At 38.9% G+C, this 18,622-nt stretch overlaps 1 protein-coding gene across 1 annotated transcript in view; it reads right to left on the minus strand.

Moving 5' to 3' along the window:
- Positions 1-18,622, minus strand: part of PIK3C2G (phosphatidylinositol-4-phosphate 3-kinase catalytic subunit type 2 gamma) — a 197,099-nt gene that overhangs the window by 42,128 nt on the left and 136,349 nt on the right. The window contains 4 exon segments of the mRNA XM_032689057.1: positions 755-876; positions 1,446-1,638; positions 10,054-10,163; positions 14,766-14,922. Coding sequence (XP_032544948.1) covers positions 755-876; positions 1,446-1,638; positions 10,054-10,163; positions 14,766-14,922 — 582 coding nt within the window.

The raw sequence follows: 18,622 nt of genomic DNA on the forward strand, positions 1-18,622 counted from the left end.
ATAACTCCACTTGCACTACTAAAGCCATGGCCAATCATTACCTAAGGAAAAGCAGTTTTACGTAAGACAGAAATAAAATGTGGGACTCGCTGTCCCAGGAAACTGTGAAGAAATAAGATTCAGAAATGAAAAGCAGGAACAGACATGCACAAAAAGTAATATTCAAAATTATTGCAACTAATGACAGCATGTTTTTCAAAAGATTTTAAATTGAATGATGCAAGGCACAAAGGTTGGGTTTTGGAGCCAGGATAGTATATAAGATTATTGTATATTTCTCAGCTGGGGAATATGTGCATCTTTTTGTAAGCAGGTTGTTCATGCCAGCCAGTGTCAGAGATTGGCTTGTTTCTGTTCTGATCTAGTGTAAATATTCCAATGTAAACACTACTTTAATATATGAATTTTTCTATGAGTTTTGATAAGCATCATGAAGAAAATAAAAACTATTAAAGGTCCCATCGTGCCTTTAATGGAGTCAATGCCACTTATCCTTTGATTTCAGGAATAGTTTTGCCAGGTCCAAGCTGTTCTCCCTTTTCTCCTCCCATTAAAAAAGGAACAATAAAAGCTAGACTGTCACAATAGTCTGTGATTCAGTTTCTTCTGAGGCTGAATAGAAGCCTTGATAGAATACGTCGCATTGCCTTTGTGTTTCTAAAAATATGTCTGCCCTGCATCTTCTCACAGATCTATCTGAGCACAGAGAGAGCCAATTAACAGCAGAATAACATTCACTAATATGCTGCCTTACTCTGGGAGGGCACGAGATGGAAACTGCTTCTGGAGATGGCTGTGAAGTTTTGAGAACTGGTCGAACGATTTTTCCACGAAAGTGACCACGTTGCAGGTTTGCACCACCTGGACTAGATATATCTGTGTTGGGGAAAAAGGGAGAGGCAGAAAAATGATCAGAGAGGCACGTTAAAAAAAAAATGTACAGGAGAAAATATAGGGTGATTTTAACAAAGAAAAACCTTCCTTTAATGTAGTGCCAAGTGCCAGAGAATTCAGTTTGTAATTCACAGTCTTTACCGCACAGAAAGACAAACTTGCCTGGATAGCATACAACTCAAACACTGAAAGATCACTGCAGTGTGTGAAAACTAATAGTACATCATTAAAGCATCATATAACAGCCTCCAATTTCTATTAGGCTTCCTAATTTTGTACCATGCTTTCCTTCTGGATGCTTTAATTAGCTTCTGATTTATTTTTCACTATAGGGCATGAACTGTTCTCCTTAATGGCTCCCTGCAAATATCTGCCTGCCTGGTGTTCTTTCTCTCTGGTAGCTCATTGCTTATGGCACCGCTGTTCATCCCAGGATCCCTTTAATGTGGTACAAGTAAATCTTCTATAAAGGAAGAGGGAGAGTATATAAGCTCTCAGAGGAGCCGTTAAAGATCAAGGCAATGAGGGCAAGGAAAGAATATAATACACACAGTGTCAGGCTTTTTGCTGAATCCCAAAATGGTGGCTCTTGAGATTGACTTCTCTGTGTCCAGCATCATCCACTCTTGGGGGACAGCTTCTGGAGCTGGAGGCTTTGCAGAGCCTGTCACTGACATCTGTACAAGCGCGTGGATCAAGTTATTGAGTTTAACAGGGAAGCACTCCAAACTTTCCCTTATTTTCCTGAAGAACAAACAAACAGAAGGGACGCTATTTATGCACCTGTTTTGCTTCCATTTCTTGATCCCTGTTCTCATGGAGGCAAGACCAAAAAAATCACAAATTCTAAAGCCCACCTCACACAAACACATACCCACATAAACACCAGTCACTGCTATTTGCAGCAATGCAGCACATCCAGCCCAACACTGCTTAAAGGAGTGCTCTTGCCATAGCCTATCTCATGGCTTAGCTTGGAGTAGTTATTCTTCATTAGCATGACACCATCAGAGTTCTTGCAGACAATAGGGACAAACAGGACATTTCCACGTGTGTTTTGAGGGGTTCCAGGGTTGAACAACATGTGTTCATTTTGACAGCTAGGAGAGAACGCACTAGTTATTATATTTATTTTTGGTTGCGCTAACCTCACATGGACTTACACGTGTTTGCACAAGGCTCTTGGATTCAATTTGTGATTTAGCTGCGCATGATGTGTTGCTAAATCCTCTACCCAGCTCTTAAAAGCTCTATCCCTGTGGAACTGCTTAAGATGAATTAAAAAAAAAATAAAAAAAAATAAAGGGAGAGAATTTTTCTGCTGGTATCTCCCTCCATCTCATCCCTGTGCAAGGGAAGCCAGAACACACTTCTGATTTCCTGGAGTTTTTAGATCCTTCATCAGAAAAGACACAATAGATAAAACCAACCTAGATATACATGTAGATATGTACTGCAAATGTGTTTTAAAGTCAAAAGGAACTTAACTTGAGAAATAACACTGCAAGATAATCGTAGGTCTTTGAAGAGTAAGATGCAGTACTCATCAGAAAACATTTGCCCTCTTGAATAAAATTGCTAATTGAATTGTTAAGACCTATTAATATGTGATGGTAATTTTTTTTCTGTTTCCCTGCTTATTTCTACAGCTCTCTGAAGATATTCAAGATAGGTTTTGATGTTATAGAACAACAATCCATTAGTTTCAGGCCATATGGCAGCAAACCTCTACCAAATTGTCAGGGGTTTGCTGTGCTTTTTTTTCTTTTTTCTTTCTTTTCTTCCAGTTTTTTTGACTATATCTAAGTAGGTTACAAGGGCTGATGATATCCTTAACCACCTCCATCATCCCTTGTTCAAGGCTGAGCAAATGCTTCACCTGTCATTTCAAATTAAATTCTTATTCATGGGTTTCTCTGAGTGGGTTGGAGTGCGTAGGGCAATCATTTGAAATCAGCTCCATTCATCACATTAGCCTAATTTTCATGATCTCAGATGCTCTGGCTAAAGTCTGTAGCTTCACGGATGCAGCCATACCAGAAAGAATATTCCTCCTACAGATAGTTCCCCAGCTCACTGCCCCCCCCCCCCCCATTCAGATTTCATTCAAAATAATGTGTGAGTTTATCATATACTAATCAGGCATGGTAAACTGAGAAGAGAAGATGTATATATTTTTCTCAATGAAATACAAGGAAAAGTATCTCTGAACTGATTTGGTTAATTATCTTAATTATTAATTACATTCTCCAGAAACAGATACATGCAGACTATTTAATAAATTAAACAAATTAGCACTCAAATGTAAAACAAGAAAACAAACCTAATTTCAAAATATTAGTACAAGATCAATTCAGTGCTGATTAATTAGGCTGCATCAGAGGTGAACTTTTCCTTTTTAACTCTTACATACTTAATTTAATGCGTAACTGAAACACTTCCTAAGTCATTGAGATATTAGGTTATAGAATCTGTAACTGGTCATATAATAGCAAAGCAATTAGGGAATCAGCCATATTACTATAAGAGACACGATAACTTTTCAGCTAAACATGGTGCAATTTAATTCACATAAAGCAGACCTCAGCTGGTAAATTAGTACTGATTCAGACATCATCACTCTGTAGAACAGCCTGATATCAGAGTACCACTATTCTTTTCATGGGTCCTTTAGGCTTCTAAAATACTTTCAAAACCCAGACTGCTAATCATATACTTTAAATCTAAACAGAGACTTGTTTTGTCATTGTTGCAAATTTTTCCTGTGAGTTATTTTAAATTATCACATTTAAAATCAAATAAAATCAGAAGTATACATTGTTTTCTCCCCCTCTTGATATTTTTTTCTATCTGTATGCAGTACTCTTTGTTAGAATAGAAAACACTCAGCAATCCTTATATCATACCAGCAACAAGGAACTGAGAGGGCCTCTTTGTTATTCTGATGCCATCTCTGAGTGTGTCTTCACAGCAAGGTAAAACAGCTCTGGTTACAGTTCTCTGCACTTGCTTTCAAGGACAAACTGGCTTACAGGAACCCTCTTTGCCAAAAGCTGGTTCCTAACTATACAAGGAACAATGGGGTACATCAAACCCAAGTGTCGTATCTTTTTGAAATTTTGCAGTATATTTTTGGCCTGGATTAGCTCAATGACCCAGTTTATCACGCTGTGGTATCTGATTCCCCTTTCTGTTAGCATTTATTAAAGTTCATCCTGAGGACAAGTGGTGGAAGTTTCTCCTTGAACTCCTCCAGTTCCCCACACACCTTCTTTTTTTCTGCAGCCACTTTAAGATTAGCAACAGTGAAAAGAAGTTGGTAAGGTCATGGGTATTCCTTGTCAAGGGCCTCTTGCTCCCTGGCCATTACCACCTTTGCCTGTGCCCAAAGCTGGTTCTATCTTAGTAAAGATGATAAAAGTGTCTTAATTATTGCAGAGCTCTGGTAGCCCAAGCTGCTTAGAGAATTAGCGCCTGATGGTCCATAGAAAGTAAAATTGAAGTGACCAATATGAAGGACATCAAAGGCACAGGTTAGTCAGAAGAGAACAGGAATCTGTCATTAACTAGAGTAACATCAGCAGTGAATCACAATATTGCTAACACAGTTTTCAGGCACGAAAAAGTTATTTTTCCACACGATAATAACTGTGCACATTGGTGTCTGACCTGCTTCTCAGAGAAGTGAATTAAATATTTGGGATTATTGAAAAGTAATGACTTTCTGCTTTCCACCTGTTGAATTGAGTTTGAATTTCAGATTTGACTCTCAGTCTTTCTACAGAACTGTCAAATTACAGTATCAGGTAAAATATGAACAGACTGGTTGGCTGCTTGTGTAAACAGAGATGGATGAAAAGTTTGGTTAATGTTTTCAACAGTGACTAGTGACAGTGACTTGATTTTTAAGAAGCAGACATTTCTTATGGACTGGTATTCTGAGGGCTGGTGCTTGGATCTCTTTGGATACACCAGCATTTCTACACAGCACATATACTCATTATTACTGACTAGTTATTCAAGATCTTAGTCTTAGTATATGTAATAATTATTATTCACCCCAAACATCAGAATAATTTTCTTGATCATTCTTGATGTTATCCTGCTTCTCATTTCCATCTAGGCCTGAAAATAACTTAGAGGATAATGAGCAAAATTTATTTTCATGGGATTCTCAGATGTTAATGAATGTAGTTTCATTTATATCCTACATCCATGAATTTACCAGGTTCCATTTTAAAACAAGTTGGGTATACGCCCCCAAAAGCTCTTAACAGAGTTTTCCAGAATATTACTGTTTTGAGTAACAGACCTTTTATAATTCTCAGTGACATTTATTCATGGACAGTTGGTATCCTTTCCATGTACAGCAGTGATAACCCTTCAGTTTAGTACTTTATTTCCCACTGTGATAGTATACAAGCAATAATCATATTCCTTTTACCGCTTGACTTGCTAGGCTTTAAAATCCAGGTTTACTTCCAGACTAACTCTTATCCCGCAGGCTGAGCACATCAGGTACTTTCCTGAAGTGCATCTTCCAGTCTAGTTTCCCTACTAGTCCTCCCATGAGCCTCTCCCAGGACAGATGACATTCCTCTCCCCTGAGCTGGTGGCTCGTGGAGTTTGTGCAACAGCCTTCATAATGCCTCAAACAACTTCAAGGAGGAAGTTTGCCTTCTGTTGCTTTGAGGCACATATACCACAATCTTTACAAACTACTTGAATGCCACTGAAATAAAGTTTAGTGTTGTATTTTTGTCTCTTTCAGATGCCATCAGCTTTCACTGTGCTTTTTAACTGCTTAGGAAATTTCTTGCTGAAATATCTGCAGCCACCTGAGAAACAGGGATTGACTGCAGTTTGAGATTAGTGTCATACTTTGAAAGGAGTTACTGTGAATTGTCTAGTCTGAAAACTGCTGGTATTTGTAGCTTGGAGTGTATATGCTTGACCTGGGCAATGAGAGGTACCTAGCAAATGACTCCATTAATAAATAAGCAAAGACAGCAGCTGACCCAAGCAGCACCTCCCTCAATCAGGCTGCTGAAGATATACAACGAGCTTCCCTGGTAATTGCCAGATCCACCCTGCATCTCTTATTCATGGGCTTCTATGAGTGGGTTATATTGCATGCTGCAATCAGTTGAAATCAGCTCCATTCATTGCATTAGGCTAACTTTATGCTCTTAAAAACAGTTTTAAAACCCCCTTTAAATACACCCCTTTGCAGGCGCATTAAAAATGTCAGGCAGTGCCCCACACCATCCTGACATTTGAAGACATCTGCAGAAAACCATAGAGAAAATTTATATCCAAAGGTAAGATGGGTTTCCAGTTTCTGGTAAAACTTTGTTGTCAGGGGAAGGGGAAAAGAGGGAGGATGAAGGATCAAACTGAGTTTCAAGGATCAAACCGAGTTCAGGGCAGATGCTGGAGAGACAACGATGTTTCGTTTGGCACGAGGTGCACGGGCCTGACAAGGAGACACAGAAACTCTTGTTTAACTCTCAATTGGTGCATTGTTTATTCACGACCTGAGGGTGTGACCTTCCAGAAGGCTGGGAGCTGTGAGGCTTAACACTGCTGCTCATCAGCTCCTAACAGGGAACTGACCCGAGGTGAGAAGAATACAGTGCACAAATGGAACCACAGATTGCTGAATGTATCTTAAATCAAGAATGAGACTAAAGGAATTTAGTGAAAACACAGAATGCTTCACAATCCTGACAGGGGTCAGTATGTTACAGTCCAAACTCTGATAGAGTTGTTCTGCTGGCTAAAAAGGTGACAGCAAAAAACAAATTAACACTGTTCTGCCAGGAATATTTGTGACATCATTCATCATTTCACGTTGTTTTTAAACAACAGCAGGGGCAATGTCACTATTATTGCTCAAACTAAACTCAGAAAATTGCTAAAAGCAATGCATTTCTACAGAAATACAGAGAAATACTTTTCTCCTATTTGCACTGCCAAAGATTGGGATTTTCAGTAGATACATTATATGACTGAATCTGAAAGATTACAATAACTACCTTGTACTTAGAACAAGCAATAACTTTCTGTTGGCAGTGTTTGACATTCCAATGACCACACTCCTTGTCTAGAAAAGAACATTTGAAAAACAATAAAGTGCTTTCGCAAGTAATTACAGAGAAAAAGGAGCTACAAACTGTAAGGGATTTAAAAGCTACTAGAAGCTGTGTTAATAATCAGAGCTTCCAATTTCCTTGTCTTTCTAAGGACAGCTTGAAAAATAGATGAATGACCATGAGAAGTATGTAACTGGATATTTTTTTAACATCAATATTTTGTATAACAAGCAGATAAGAATGAATTTTTCTGAAGGACAGCAATAAAGATGATGTAGATAACACAAAGCTCCCAAAAATCTCAAGATATTAACATTCCTAAAAGCAGGTTGGAAAATGTTTTTACACAGGGGCAAGTTCTGCATGGATCTAGTTGTCAGGCCATCCTAAACTCTTAATTTTGGAAAGTGCCTGGATAAAATTTCCAGAAGTTCAAATACTACTAAACATGAAGCCTGATGTTCTGTCCATGTTTAAACATGTAGAAATGCCAATACATTTTTTTGACTTAACACAAATGATGTTCAAATGAATAGAAATTAGAATAAAGCGGGAGAAAAAAAAGCTCCAAGAGAAATAGAATCCATGGAAATTCATGAGCTAATGTAAAGTGATTTTCTTCTTGCAAATGAGCATCTATAATACAAACATATCCTAAGAATATTAATGAACAAAATATGCACTACAGCACTACCTGACTTTTCTACACGATGTAATGATCTCCATGGACAACAAGAAATCTACACTTCCGCATTTCAAAGGAAATTGGAACAATAGCTCTGGAGTTCACTGAACACAGCAGAAAACACAGTTTCAAATAAGAACAGAGCCCAGAGCACAGCAGAGGTCTGAACCATTTTGTTGATGTGCAGGAATTGAGTGGAATTTCCACTCTGAAAGCCTCCATTTCCTTAACACCATCCCTGATCTAATGGGAAGAAGGACATGTTGGTCTTTGAGTCCTACCAATAATCTCTCTGAGCTGAACAGGACTTCCTATCCCAAATACAAACCTCTACCAGACAACAAAGCACGCCAATTCTTCTTACTTCCAAACCCCTGTTAGGCCACATCTCCTTGCAAATGCCTGCTGTTATTCCACATGCTTTGGCTGAGGAAGACTGCAGATAAATTCTCTTTCTGAAGTCCCTCACCTTCTTTGCCATAACCCTCAAAATACCCACAACTACCTTGCCCAACTCCAAGAAAAGAGCGTGGAGATTCAACTGCCCTGAACCAAGTCTTCCTCCTCAGTCTCCCAGCTAAGCAAGGCTGCAGTGATGCCAACACCAACCATATCTTACCCAACTGAAGAGCAATACTGATCCTTGCCGCCTCCAGAAGGGCACCAGCTCTGAGCTTCATGCGACACTAATGCAATTTTCACTCTGAAGACTCAGATTTTCCTATTTGTTATGTATACCCTAGCCTTCTTTCACTAACTAAATGAATTGGATTTTTCACCCATGAGAGACAGACACAACCACCCAAACTATTTGACAGAATCAAAACTTTTACAATTTAATTAGACAGTGCGTATTTCCTATTTGAAGTGGAAATGTAAGTCTGTAATTTGGGAATATGTAAAATTTTAAAGGAAAGGATAAGGTAGGAGTTGATGGTAACTGTGAAGCTGTAATTAAATTTTAAAATATAACAATCCTGCTAAGGGACAAGAGTGAAAGCAGATGAAAAAAACAAGTGTTAAAGTGTCAATGCTATTCTGTGTGCAAAGTAATGGAACAACAGTTTTGTTGGAGAAGTTCCTCTCTTGTTTTCCAAAGAAAGTCAACCTTAAAGTCTCTAGGTCTCTGTTCCAGCCTTCTCTAAACCTGCTGCCTCAGTTTTCTCAGATTCTAGCAGATTCTTCTACGTGGGAAGGAGACATATAAACAGCATAATTCAAATTGCCCAAAACTTTCATATGGGTCCCTGTAACAGTAATGAGACTGGTCCAGCTGTTCCAGTTGAAGCTTTCATCTCTTTTATCCCTTGCACTGTTCCCTCTGGCTGTACTGAAGGGCAGGGGGATTGCTTCTGCCTCAAGGCAGTCTGCACCCTGCAGAGAACTGTGCTGCCTTATGGGAATGTCCTTTGGGGCTTGGAATTCTAAAAGAGCCCTTCATTCAGAGTCCAGTGCTGTGAACTGGGTATGTGTCCTGCACTTGCACCAGGGGAGGCACCAGAGGCTTGTTTTGCATGTGTACAGGGTGTCCAGGGAGTGTAAATTCATAGACTGGCCCTGGGGAATGATGGTGCTGCTCAGGGCAGGCTCTGACTGGGAGGTTTTCTCTCATACTTTGCCTAGAACAGGAAAGAGAGTTTCCAAATCTAGACAATCTCCACTGCTTCCATCTACAGCATCATCACATCAACAGCTGGAATTATATGGAATGCAGAGGTCTGACCTGAGAGATCAGGACTGAGGGCTTTAAACTGACTTTATGCACATCACCTGCAGCTCATCAATAGTCCACACTTATTATCACAAACAATGGAAAGGTTCTTTATCCTAACACAAATCAAGCTTCAAATGTATCTATATTCACACACAATGCTTTTCTGTGATTGATCTGCTGAATGTTTGAAAGGAAGAACCAGTATTGTTTTGCAGATGGAGAAACTGTGGCTAGCAGAGAGAAAGTAACTTGCTTGAAGCAAGACAGAAGAACAAAAGAAGAAAAGGGAGTAAAATGCAGAAACTGAAGACTCTCACACAGTCCATTAACAAGTTGAACCTCTTTATGCAGTTCAAATCCATTTGCATGTAGCTGCTGCATTTAAAAGCAGAGAGAAACCAGGATGGTTTCACCATGAAAGCCCAAGAAATCTCTAGGTGCTGACTAAGTGACTTGATACAAGTGTAAACAAATGAAAAACTGTTTCTTCCAGAAATTTGAGGAAATCGGTTATAACATGCATAAGGAATGGACCTTTTAAAAGTAAACATGTGAAGACCAATTATCCTTTTGTGTAATTTCCCTGATTACAACCTCTTAACATAATAGAAAAACTGCTTCATGTCTGAAGAAGATAAGGTTACTAGATTATATTTTGGTTTTACCTTGTAAAGTAGCTTGTAGCCTGGAGATCTGAGTCCTGAGGACGGAGGTTGTCATAAACATATTTCAGATCCTGGATGCTGTTTAGCTCAGGCAACCCTGCATGTAGCATCTTAAAGTAAAGAAATATTAGATCATTAGTCCACTGTTCTGCTGAAAAGAAATTTAAGTGAAATGGGGCTGAGGAAAAAAGGTTTTACACCAAAAGTTCTTCTTGGAAAACATAAAATTTTGCTCATCTGAAAAGTGTTCCTGATGCTACAGCAATGCCTGGAATACTGAAGTGAATATACTGCACTGTAAACCTTCACACTGAGGGACCAGAGAGAGGCATGGGTCAGAATCCATGATCCATTTCAGTTATTTATCTTCTCTTCAGGTACCATAACCTCAAGGTGTTAATTGCTCAGCCTCCTTCATAGCCTTCTAATAGTGATAAAGGGGAGGTGACCAAATCCAGCCACCTGAACAACAGTAACCACATTTCTGTTATGCTCACAGTGTTGTCTTTGTCCTAATTCAATTTAGTGCAACATCACCTTCTCGTTTGTAACTCCTCCTTCCACCATCACTGCTCTGGACTCCTCCTGCAAGGGGATCATAGATTCACTCCCTTTACAGTCAGTGGAGGAGAAAAGCTTCTTTAGATATTGATTCATAGCAGGAGCTCTGAGGTGGGCAGTGAAAACTGCCCTCTGGAGATGGCATCGTTCTCCATCCATGAGGAACAGAACTACTCTAGTTAGTTGACTAAATTAGGTTCAAAACACAATGCAAATATTCCCCTTGCAAAGTAACAACATGAGCAGGGTAGACAATAGAATGTGCACAATTGCCCATTCAGCTCTCTCCAGGCATTTGAAAATGTCAACAACAACAAAATATTTTACTCATTTCAAAACCTAATGATTTTACTCGACAATCACAGCAAGTTGAGAGGGATGCTTTTTTTGTTTAATGGAAAAAAAGAATCAGTCCTTCACACTGCTCAGAAGGAAATGTATCTGAATTTGCAGTCACTGCTGTGCATTCGTCATTGATATTTATGTCTAGCTCTGAGAGAAAGTCCCACTGAGTTTTTCATGTAACAGTAAAGAAAAAAGGGAGCACTGATTTTACTTTAGGGTTTGTTTGAGAGATGAATAGTGTGAGGGGAAAGGAGATGGGGCATGTATTTTCTTTATTCCTTCAAACCTTCTCAGTATTTTTAAGTCAAGTTTCAACATTTTGTATATTTTCTTTTTGGCATTATGAGGAAAATCTTGTTTCGTATCACCCCAATCTATACTACCACTGGATAGTTAGACTGCTGTTTTCGCAGAGTTTTGCCTAGCAAGGAACAGAGAGGCAGAAAGCTCCATGAGGTGAATTTGAGTTGACAGCAGGAGCAATAACAATATTCAGCACTGGAGGACACACACTGCTATTTATCAATATACATTCAACCAATTTATAAAAGATAACAACTCCTGTCCCCTTTAGATTTAAAAGGAAAAAAAAATTAAGCTTCTTTACCCTTCATTAGAAAGGGGGATGATACCAGATATAAACATAATCTGAACAATTTGTAATGTAACAGAAAACCAGGATTTTTTTTTTTAGGTTCTCTGCACTGTCAAAGGTGGAAAGACATTTGCTTAAGTGAAAAAAAAAAAAAATCCTCTAGCTGGGCAGTACCTACATAGTGCTTTGCTGGCTGCAAAGGGGTCTTAGAGGCTTATTATACTCCTTCATCCCTTTTTCTCCATACAGCATATTTGTTGTGTTTTTAGTCCGCTGATGGAGGAGGCTTCTCAATACTGTGGCTGATGATACTGGATGGTAGTTAGACAAGACATAGAACAACTGTTTGAAAATCAACTCCAGGTCTCACAGGGCAAACTCAAATGTTACCTAGATGCCTAAGTTCAAGTGCCTGCATTGCTACCTTCATTTGCCCACACATATGGTTTGACCTACCAGCCTTGTTTATCCCAGGCCTTCTGACTCACTGAGTGGAGCTACCTACACTCTCCTTGGGCCTGGATTCAGGGCTAGTGTGTGATTCTCAGCCCACCATCCATGGAAAAGGAATACTCCTCGCATTTTCATTGGCTGGACCTCCAAAATGAGTGTGTTTCCTGATCCTCTTTTCTCAAATGGTGTTTGTGAGTTTAGAAGGGTGAAATGACTTGTACGGGGACACAAGATTCTTGAGTTTTAGGTTTTCTCTATGTAGGTGCTCTCTCCTGTTTCATAAGATTAAGTTGACCTGCTTCTTGTCACAGTGGATCAATTACTTGCTCTCTACTGTCACATCTAAGCCAGTTTTAATAATTTTCTATCTGAAAAATCTTTACAACAGTAACAGAGTTTGCATTTCTTTAAACTAGTCGAAAGGTGTTTGTGTCCTGCAATCATCCTCTTTATAATAGTTCACATCAAATCTTTAATGAGAGCAAGGCTGATGAACTACAGGCATTTATGCTGCTGAACTCTGCCAGCAGACTCTTGGGTCTCCCACAGATGTTTCTGCTTTTGAAAGTGGTGGAAACTTCATGGATTATTTCTTACTCCCAGTAGCAAAATGTCAGTACAGCTTTAGAAACATTCTGCTTACCAACAAGAAATAGAATTAATTCCCAAACTGGGCCAAAAAACCCCTCAATTTGTTCATAATTATATTTGCTAGCAACCACTAATTGTTGCTGATGATCCAGAGCACAGTTTATTACTTCTGTTTACTCTACTATTCTACTTTATAGAAATAGTCTTATTGTTAAGTTTTTTAACCATGTTTTATAAATAGCATCTCCGAAAACAGAATGTGGGACGAGAACGAAAGATTAATGATGCATATTTCCAAACTGAGAGAAATCTTAGACTGTCATTGATACAAATGAGCACTGGTTAGTTAATCTTATCTCTTCATGATAACATCTGAATTTCTGGGAATGGAAATGAATTCCAAGTGGAACTTCACAGTCTATTTATTTTCTCTAGAAATGGCCCATGGAAATTAAACATTATGATATTTACAGTTTCTGACCAACACTCCATTTCGAGCACAGAACCAGACTCACCCTTCCAAACATTACTGGCAAAAACAAGGCCTTTGCAACCTTGTCTTGTTTGTTTAATTCCTTCTGACATGAAGTGCTCATTGATGGGGTGTGAGTGCGCTGCCAGTTTAATTTTTCAATTATGAAATGCAATACAATTGACTGAGCTGCAGCCCACTGACAAATATCAAAACATGTCTGGATGCTGACTTTCAGCTCAGCACTATTACCTCTGCTGTAAGATCAGCAGAAACAAAAGATGCAGCACATCCTGAATACAGACAAACCTGTGCTAGATCCAGGCAGGGATAGCTAGTTATTTCAGAGACCCTGCTGGGAACATTTTCCTAACACACTCTCTCTATTATCCCAGAGTAATCTAACATCATTATCTCTGCTGCCTGCAGAAAAAGGCACTGCACTGGGGACAAGGAGGTGGGCAGAAGACGTAGCTATATTTGCAGCATGCAGTTTTCGGCAGCGTTCAGAAATGCAGGGATTACTGCTGTGGATGAGAGAGCAAGGGTGTTTTCCTCCTGAGTTTTCCAGAGGCTCTTGGACAGTATCTCCTACAACTGCACTCTGCATGGCTTCTAGGGCAAAACTGTGCTTTATGATGGGAATGCAGTTTTGCTGCACCTCTGTGACTACTTAGCAGCAACGTTAAGAGATCTGGAACAATCCTTCCTGCTCCATACTGGGAAATCCCTAACTGTGTCACTACATGGGAAGTACAAGATGGGAGAGGCAAGATGAGAGATTCTTATCCTTTCTCCCCCCCCTTCCCCACAGCACAAGTTGGAGACAATAAACTTGTGTTTATAGAGCAACTTTTTGGCTGTACCCCAATCTCGGCAGGAGTTCTGTTTATAAGGTCATGTAGACTTTTTCATGCACAGACCAGTCCCCTCTGTCATGGGGCCCTGGACATATGTTTTGGATTAATATCTTAGCCAAGCATCTTAGCAAATATTAGTTAATTTAATATTCTCATTGTTCTCTGTAGGGGCAAATCATTAACCTTTCACACACAAGTAAACAGAGGCATAAAGCAGTTATGGAATTTGCCACAGCACATGAATCAGTGGGAATACTTAAGCATAAAAACCCCTAGTGGTCTTGAAATCCCATAAAAAGAATTTTTAAACCTGTGTCAGTATGGGTGCTCCTTCTTTCCTGTGTCTGCCATCCTAAGAAGAGATTGTGGAATTGGTTCTGTGATTCTAAAAAATGTGAAAAACCCTTTCTAATGGCATCACTGTAGCTGCAGTGCTGCTATGTACTGTCAAATCACCCACTCTGTGAAATATTTAGCTTACTTTGCCTTGTAACCACAAACAGGAATGGTAAATGAATTTTTGAAGACCTACAGAAAGGGCTAAGTGAAACTCCTGAACGTGAAACTTTTTCCACCCAGCTTCGTTTGCAGTTTTCTGCTATTCTGTAAAAAATAACGCATTAGAAAAAGGAAAAACACCAAGAAGCTTAGCTTTTCCTTTCTCAGAAATTAGCACTGAAACTGGATAGTTTCTTTGCACAGGAAGTGCAGCACTACCAGCAGTGCAGCTGATACCTCTTCAAATCACAGTGCTACTGGAGGGAGCGGTGAAATGGTAAAACAGAAGAAAACACCAGAGGAAATTGATTTTTGGTTTCATCCTCGAGCTTCTTACCATCTCCAGCAGGTTCAAGAGTAACTGGCTGTGTTTCCTGACTATGTTGTAAGCTCGACAACAAAGCTCCACAAACTCTTGAAAACGCTGTGGGTTTTTTCCGCCCTCCGTGATGAAATACTCCATCTCTGATGTGAAGATGAAGGGAGCTCTGTCCCTTGAAAAGAGAACAGTTACATGAGAAATTTCCCCAAAGACAGCTAATCATGCATGACAGTTAATATTTGTAACTCATTATTCACATTTGTTTTCCCAGTATTACCTTCCTCATTATTTCATCTCTCCCGTCCTCGGTGTGGAAATCTCTATTGCTCTGCCTGGTGTCACTGACTAATTGGGGCAGAGACAGGTTTTAGAGCAAGAGCTTCCTCCTGAGAAATCCAACAACTGAACAGGTGTTCTTTTCTGGCTCTTCTTTGTCTTTCTTTTTAAACTCTCATTGCTTTAATTTCTTGACTCTAGCCTGAAAGTGAATCTGGAAGCAAATTCTCTCCTGGTATTGAAATATTTAAAAGTTGTTCTCAAAGAGGATGGGTTATAAATATCAACTCCCTACTAGGCAAGAAGGGAATTTAAGAAAAAACCCTACACCTCCACAATCCAACAACAACAAAAACCCAACAGGTATGGTGCTATCATTAAATATACACCATTCTGAACAGATATTTCTGACTCAAGTTGAAACAGAATATAAAACCACTGTTTGGTTGTCTGTACATTTACTCTGTGTTCACCCTAGAGTAAATAAGATGCAGAATCCTACAACATGTCTTGCCTTTTTTCTTATCACTGGCATGGTTTGTGGCTATGGCATGCTATTGCAGAAGAAAACAGATTAGCCAGGCTTCTGCTAACAATCCTATCATTCCATAGTTTCAGAAAGGCCTGATAAAGTGCATCCTCTCACAGAAAAAACGACTGCAGTGATTTACTCACCACAACTGTGTACACAGAGGCATGTAAACAGATTAGAGGGCTCTATTCCAAGGCAATATACGTGTGTTAACCCTTAATTCAAAATGGACTTGAATAAACTAAATATTCCTGTGAAGTTTGAATGCAGAAGCAAATTTAAGGATGTCTGTTTATTGCTAAAACCTCAAACACAGGCCAAGTCTGAACACACTCTGCTTCCTGATGCATTCATAAATAACAGTTTTAGTTTTCCTCAGTGTTTTCCTAATTTTCCCATAAAGATGCTTGACTTTTATTATTGTAGAAAGAAAAACAAGTTATCATGAGATTCTAGGGTGCAGCTGGAGGTTTTAGTCACAAGAAATGCTTGAGACCTTCCCATCCTTATGACTGGAAATTCTTCCCGGTGTACATGGCAGCTAACTCTAAATCCAGACCTCCCATGGCTGTCATTCACCTTCAAAGCAGTCCAGGCCATTAAGGTGCTTTTTTTTGTTGGTTTTTTTTTTTTTGTTTGTTTGTTTGTTTGTTTGTTTGCTTTTTTGTTGTTGTTGTTTGTTTTTTGTTTTGTTTTGTTTTGTTTTTTTTAAATATATTATTCAATTTCAGCTAGGTAGTACTAGGCATGGTGAAGGCCCACAATAGTAATTGTTTTCTTCCACATTTTTCTGTATGATTGTCGTGAAATGAGTGTTTTAAGGTCGCTTAAAAAAGCACCACCACAATGATGCAAGACAGGAGTTCATAGTATGGGGGCTATATTACAGTATGACTGTTACATGGTTATTGTGTAGTTTTGTGCTGTAGCTCTCAGAGAATTGCAAATCTGTGTCTATTACTGATTTCCAAGAGCGAGATTTTCCCAGAACCTTCTTTCACTCATTCATCCATCTTCTGGCTCATCTTTTGTTTATCAGTAGTATTTAAAGTAGACATTAAGTATTAAATAAATTAATACAGTAAGAGTCACAGAAGTCAATCTGCTGAAGCCCATAGGAAAGAGAGACAGATCCAGAAAATTAGCAATGTTAACATCTTGACTTATCTATGGACAGAAGTCCAATCTAAATCCTAATTTGAAAGCATTTTACCATCTCAAGAATGTCTAAAACTCAGATTTGTTCTTGGGCTAAAGTGTTTCAAAGTCAAAACTACCGCTGTAAATACTATGCATTTTTTTCAAAATTCATATTTGATTTCTGATGTCCAACTGCATCAAGAGACACAATCACACCATGAAAACACAGCCCTTTCAGAGCTAGGCCAGGTCTCCCACACTGAGCTACTTGAGATGAAAACAGATACTGCAATCAGAAATTACTTTACTGGAAGAAATATGGTGTTTAACATTGTTGGGCTGGGCTGTGGTCCAGCTTCCACATAATGTAATCACTGCAACATTAGTCAATTCTCTTACTGTTGTTGCAAAAGGATCCATTTGAACACACAACTGGTATTTTGGTATTTACATTTTATTTGTAGATTAATTTGGCTTGTAAAATGATGTAAAGCAGTTTTACAAGGTTCTTAAATTTCTCAGTATCATTTATCACTGTCTTTTAAGGTGGTAGGCCTGTTTTCCCTTGTTAACCTCAAAATATGATGTAGAAATCTGATTTCCCTGGTTTTGCTTAAGGCCTTGTGATATCAGAGCCTCCCCCATGAGGTAACCCCTGCACTAGTCAGGTGCTGAAGCTTCAGTCCTGTGTGTGTCTAAATAAACTGGCTGGTCATAAAGGGAACTCTTTGCAATCTAAACTTAAAAAAACCCAACACATAAAACCAACTTAGAATACAGAAGGCAAGACCCACTAGAAGGAAAATTACAGTAATTTCTCACAATAGTATTAAAAAACAAAGCTTCAGTGGGAGGAGACGCTTAATCACTGAAGAGTACATAAAGGATTCTGAAAAACCAATTGACAGGCACAATGTCTGTGTACAGATGCAAAATATTCCTTACTGCTTTCATAAACCCCTTTGGAAAATAAAAAACATGGGATAGCCTAAAAATTGCTCCAACAAAATTACAAACAGCCAAGTCTAGTCACTGTCCACCATACATGGGAAAATTTACATCAGGAAACAACAGAGGTTGTTTTAGCCTGCACGAGGAAAAAAAGCAATGCATGCCCTGATGTTGTCAATGTACCACACCCCCCACACATGTGCAAATGAACCTCACCCTGGTGCACAGCCTGTATTTCCATATTCAAACCAGTACATCTCTCACTGACAGCTTTCTTTGTGGCACACAGCCAAGATCATAACACATGGTGGCATTTACTCAGAAGATAAGCAATGCATCCAAAGGCCTGGTAATAATAATATTCATTTGCACCTAAATCTATTACAGAGCTTGTTCACGTGAAGTTATCTACAAGACATAAACATTAGATATCTCTTACCCTAAAACAGACCCTCAAGATCACAGTTATGGCCTGTAATACTTTACATGCATAGGATGTTCAATGACCAATGTCTGTGTAACAGAGCCCCTTGGCCTAAAATCTGTATGGATTACAAATTGCTGCCTCCATCAAATTAAAGAAATGACTGGCATCAGTTTAACAAAACTGGTATGATGAAGTATTTTCAAGTAAAAGCCTTTTACTGTATCTCTGTAGACCAAAAGCCTTTTTTCTTTTCTTTATGGTGTGCCAAAGAAATATGGAATTGAAGCATTGTTGAATGACCTCTACTGTGTAATTGTAATATCGGATACCATTATTTCTAGAGAAGAAAAGCCTCATTGAGAGAACTAGGCTTGAGACAGACCAAAGACCAAAGATGTACAGCCAATAAACCTCCCAAAATCATTAAACCTACCTTACTCAACTACTCTTTTCTTTCCTTTCTTTCCTTCTTTTTTTTCCTCCCCACTAAAGCCCCAGATAAGATTAATGAACCCTTTGGTTTTATAATAGAAATCAGTCAAAAAA

This window comes from Chiroxiphia lanceolata, chromosome 5 (assembly GCF_009829145.1).
Source record: "Chiroxiphia lanceolata isolate bChiLan1 chromosome 5, bChiLan1.pri, whole genome shotgun sequence".
NCBI lineage: Eukaryota > Metazoa > Chordata > Aves > Passeriformes > Pipridae > Chiroxiphia > Chiroxiphia lanceolata.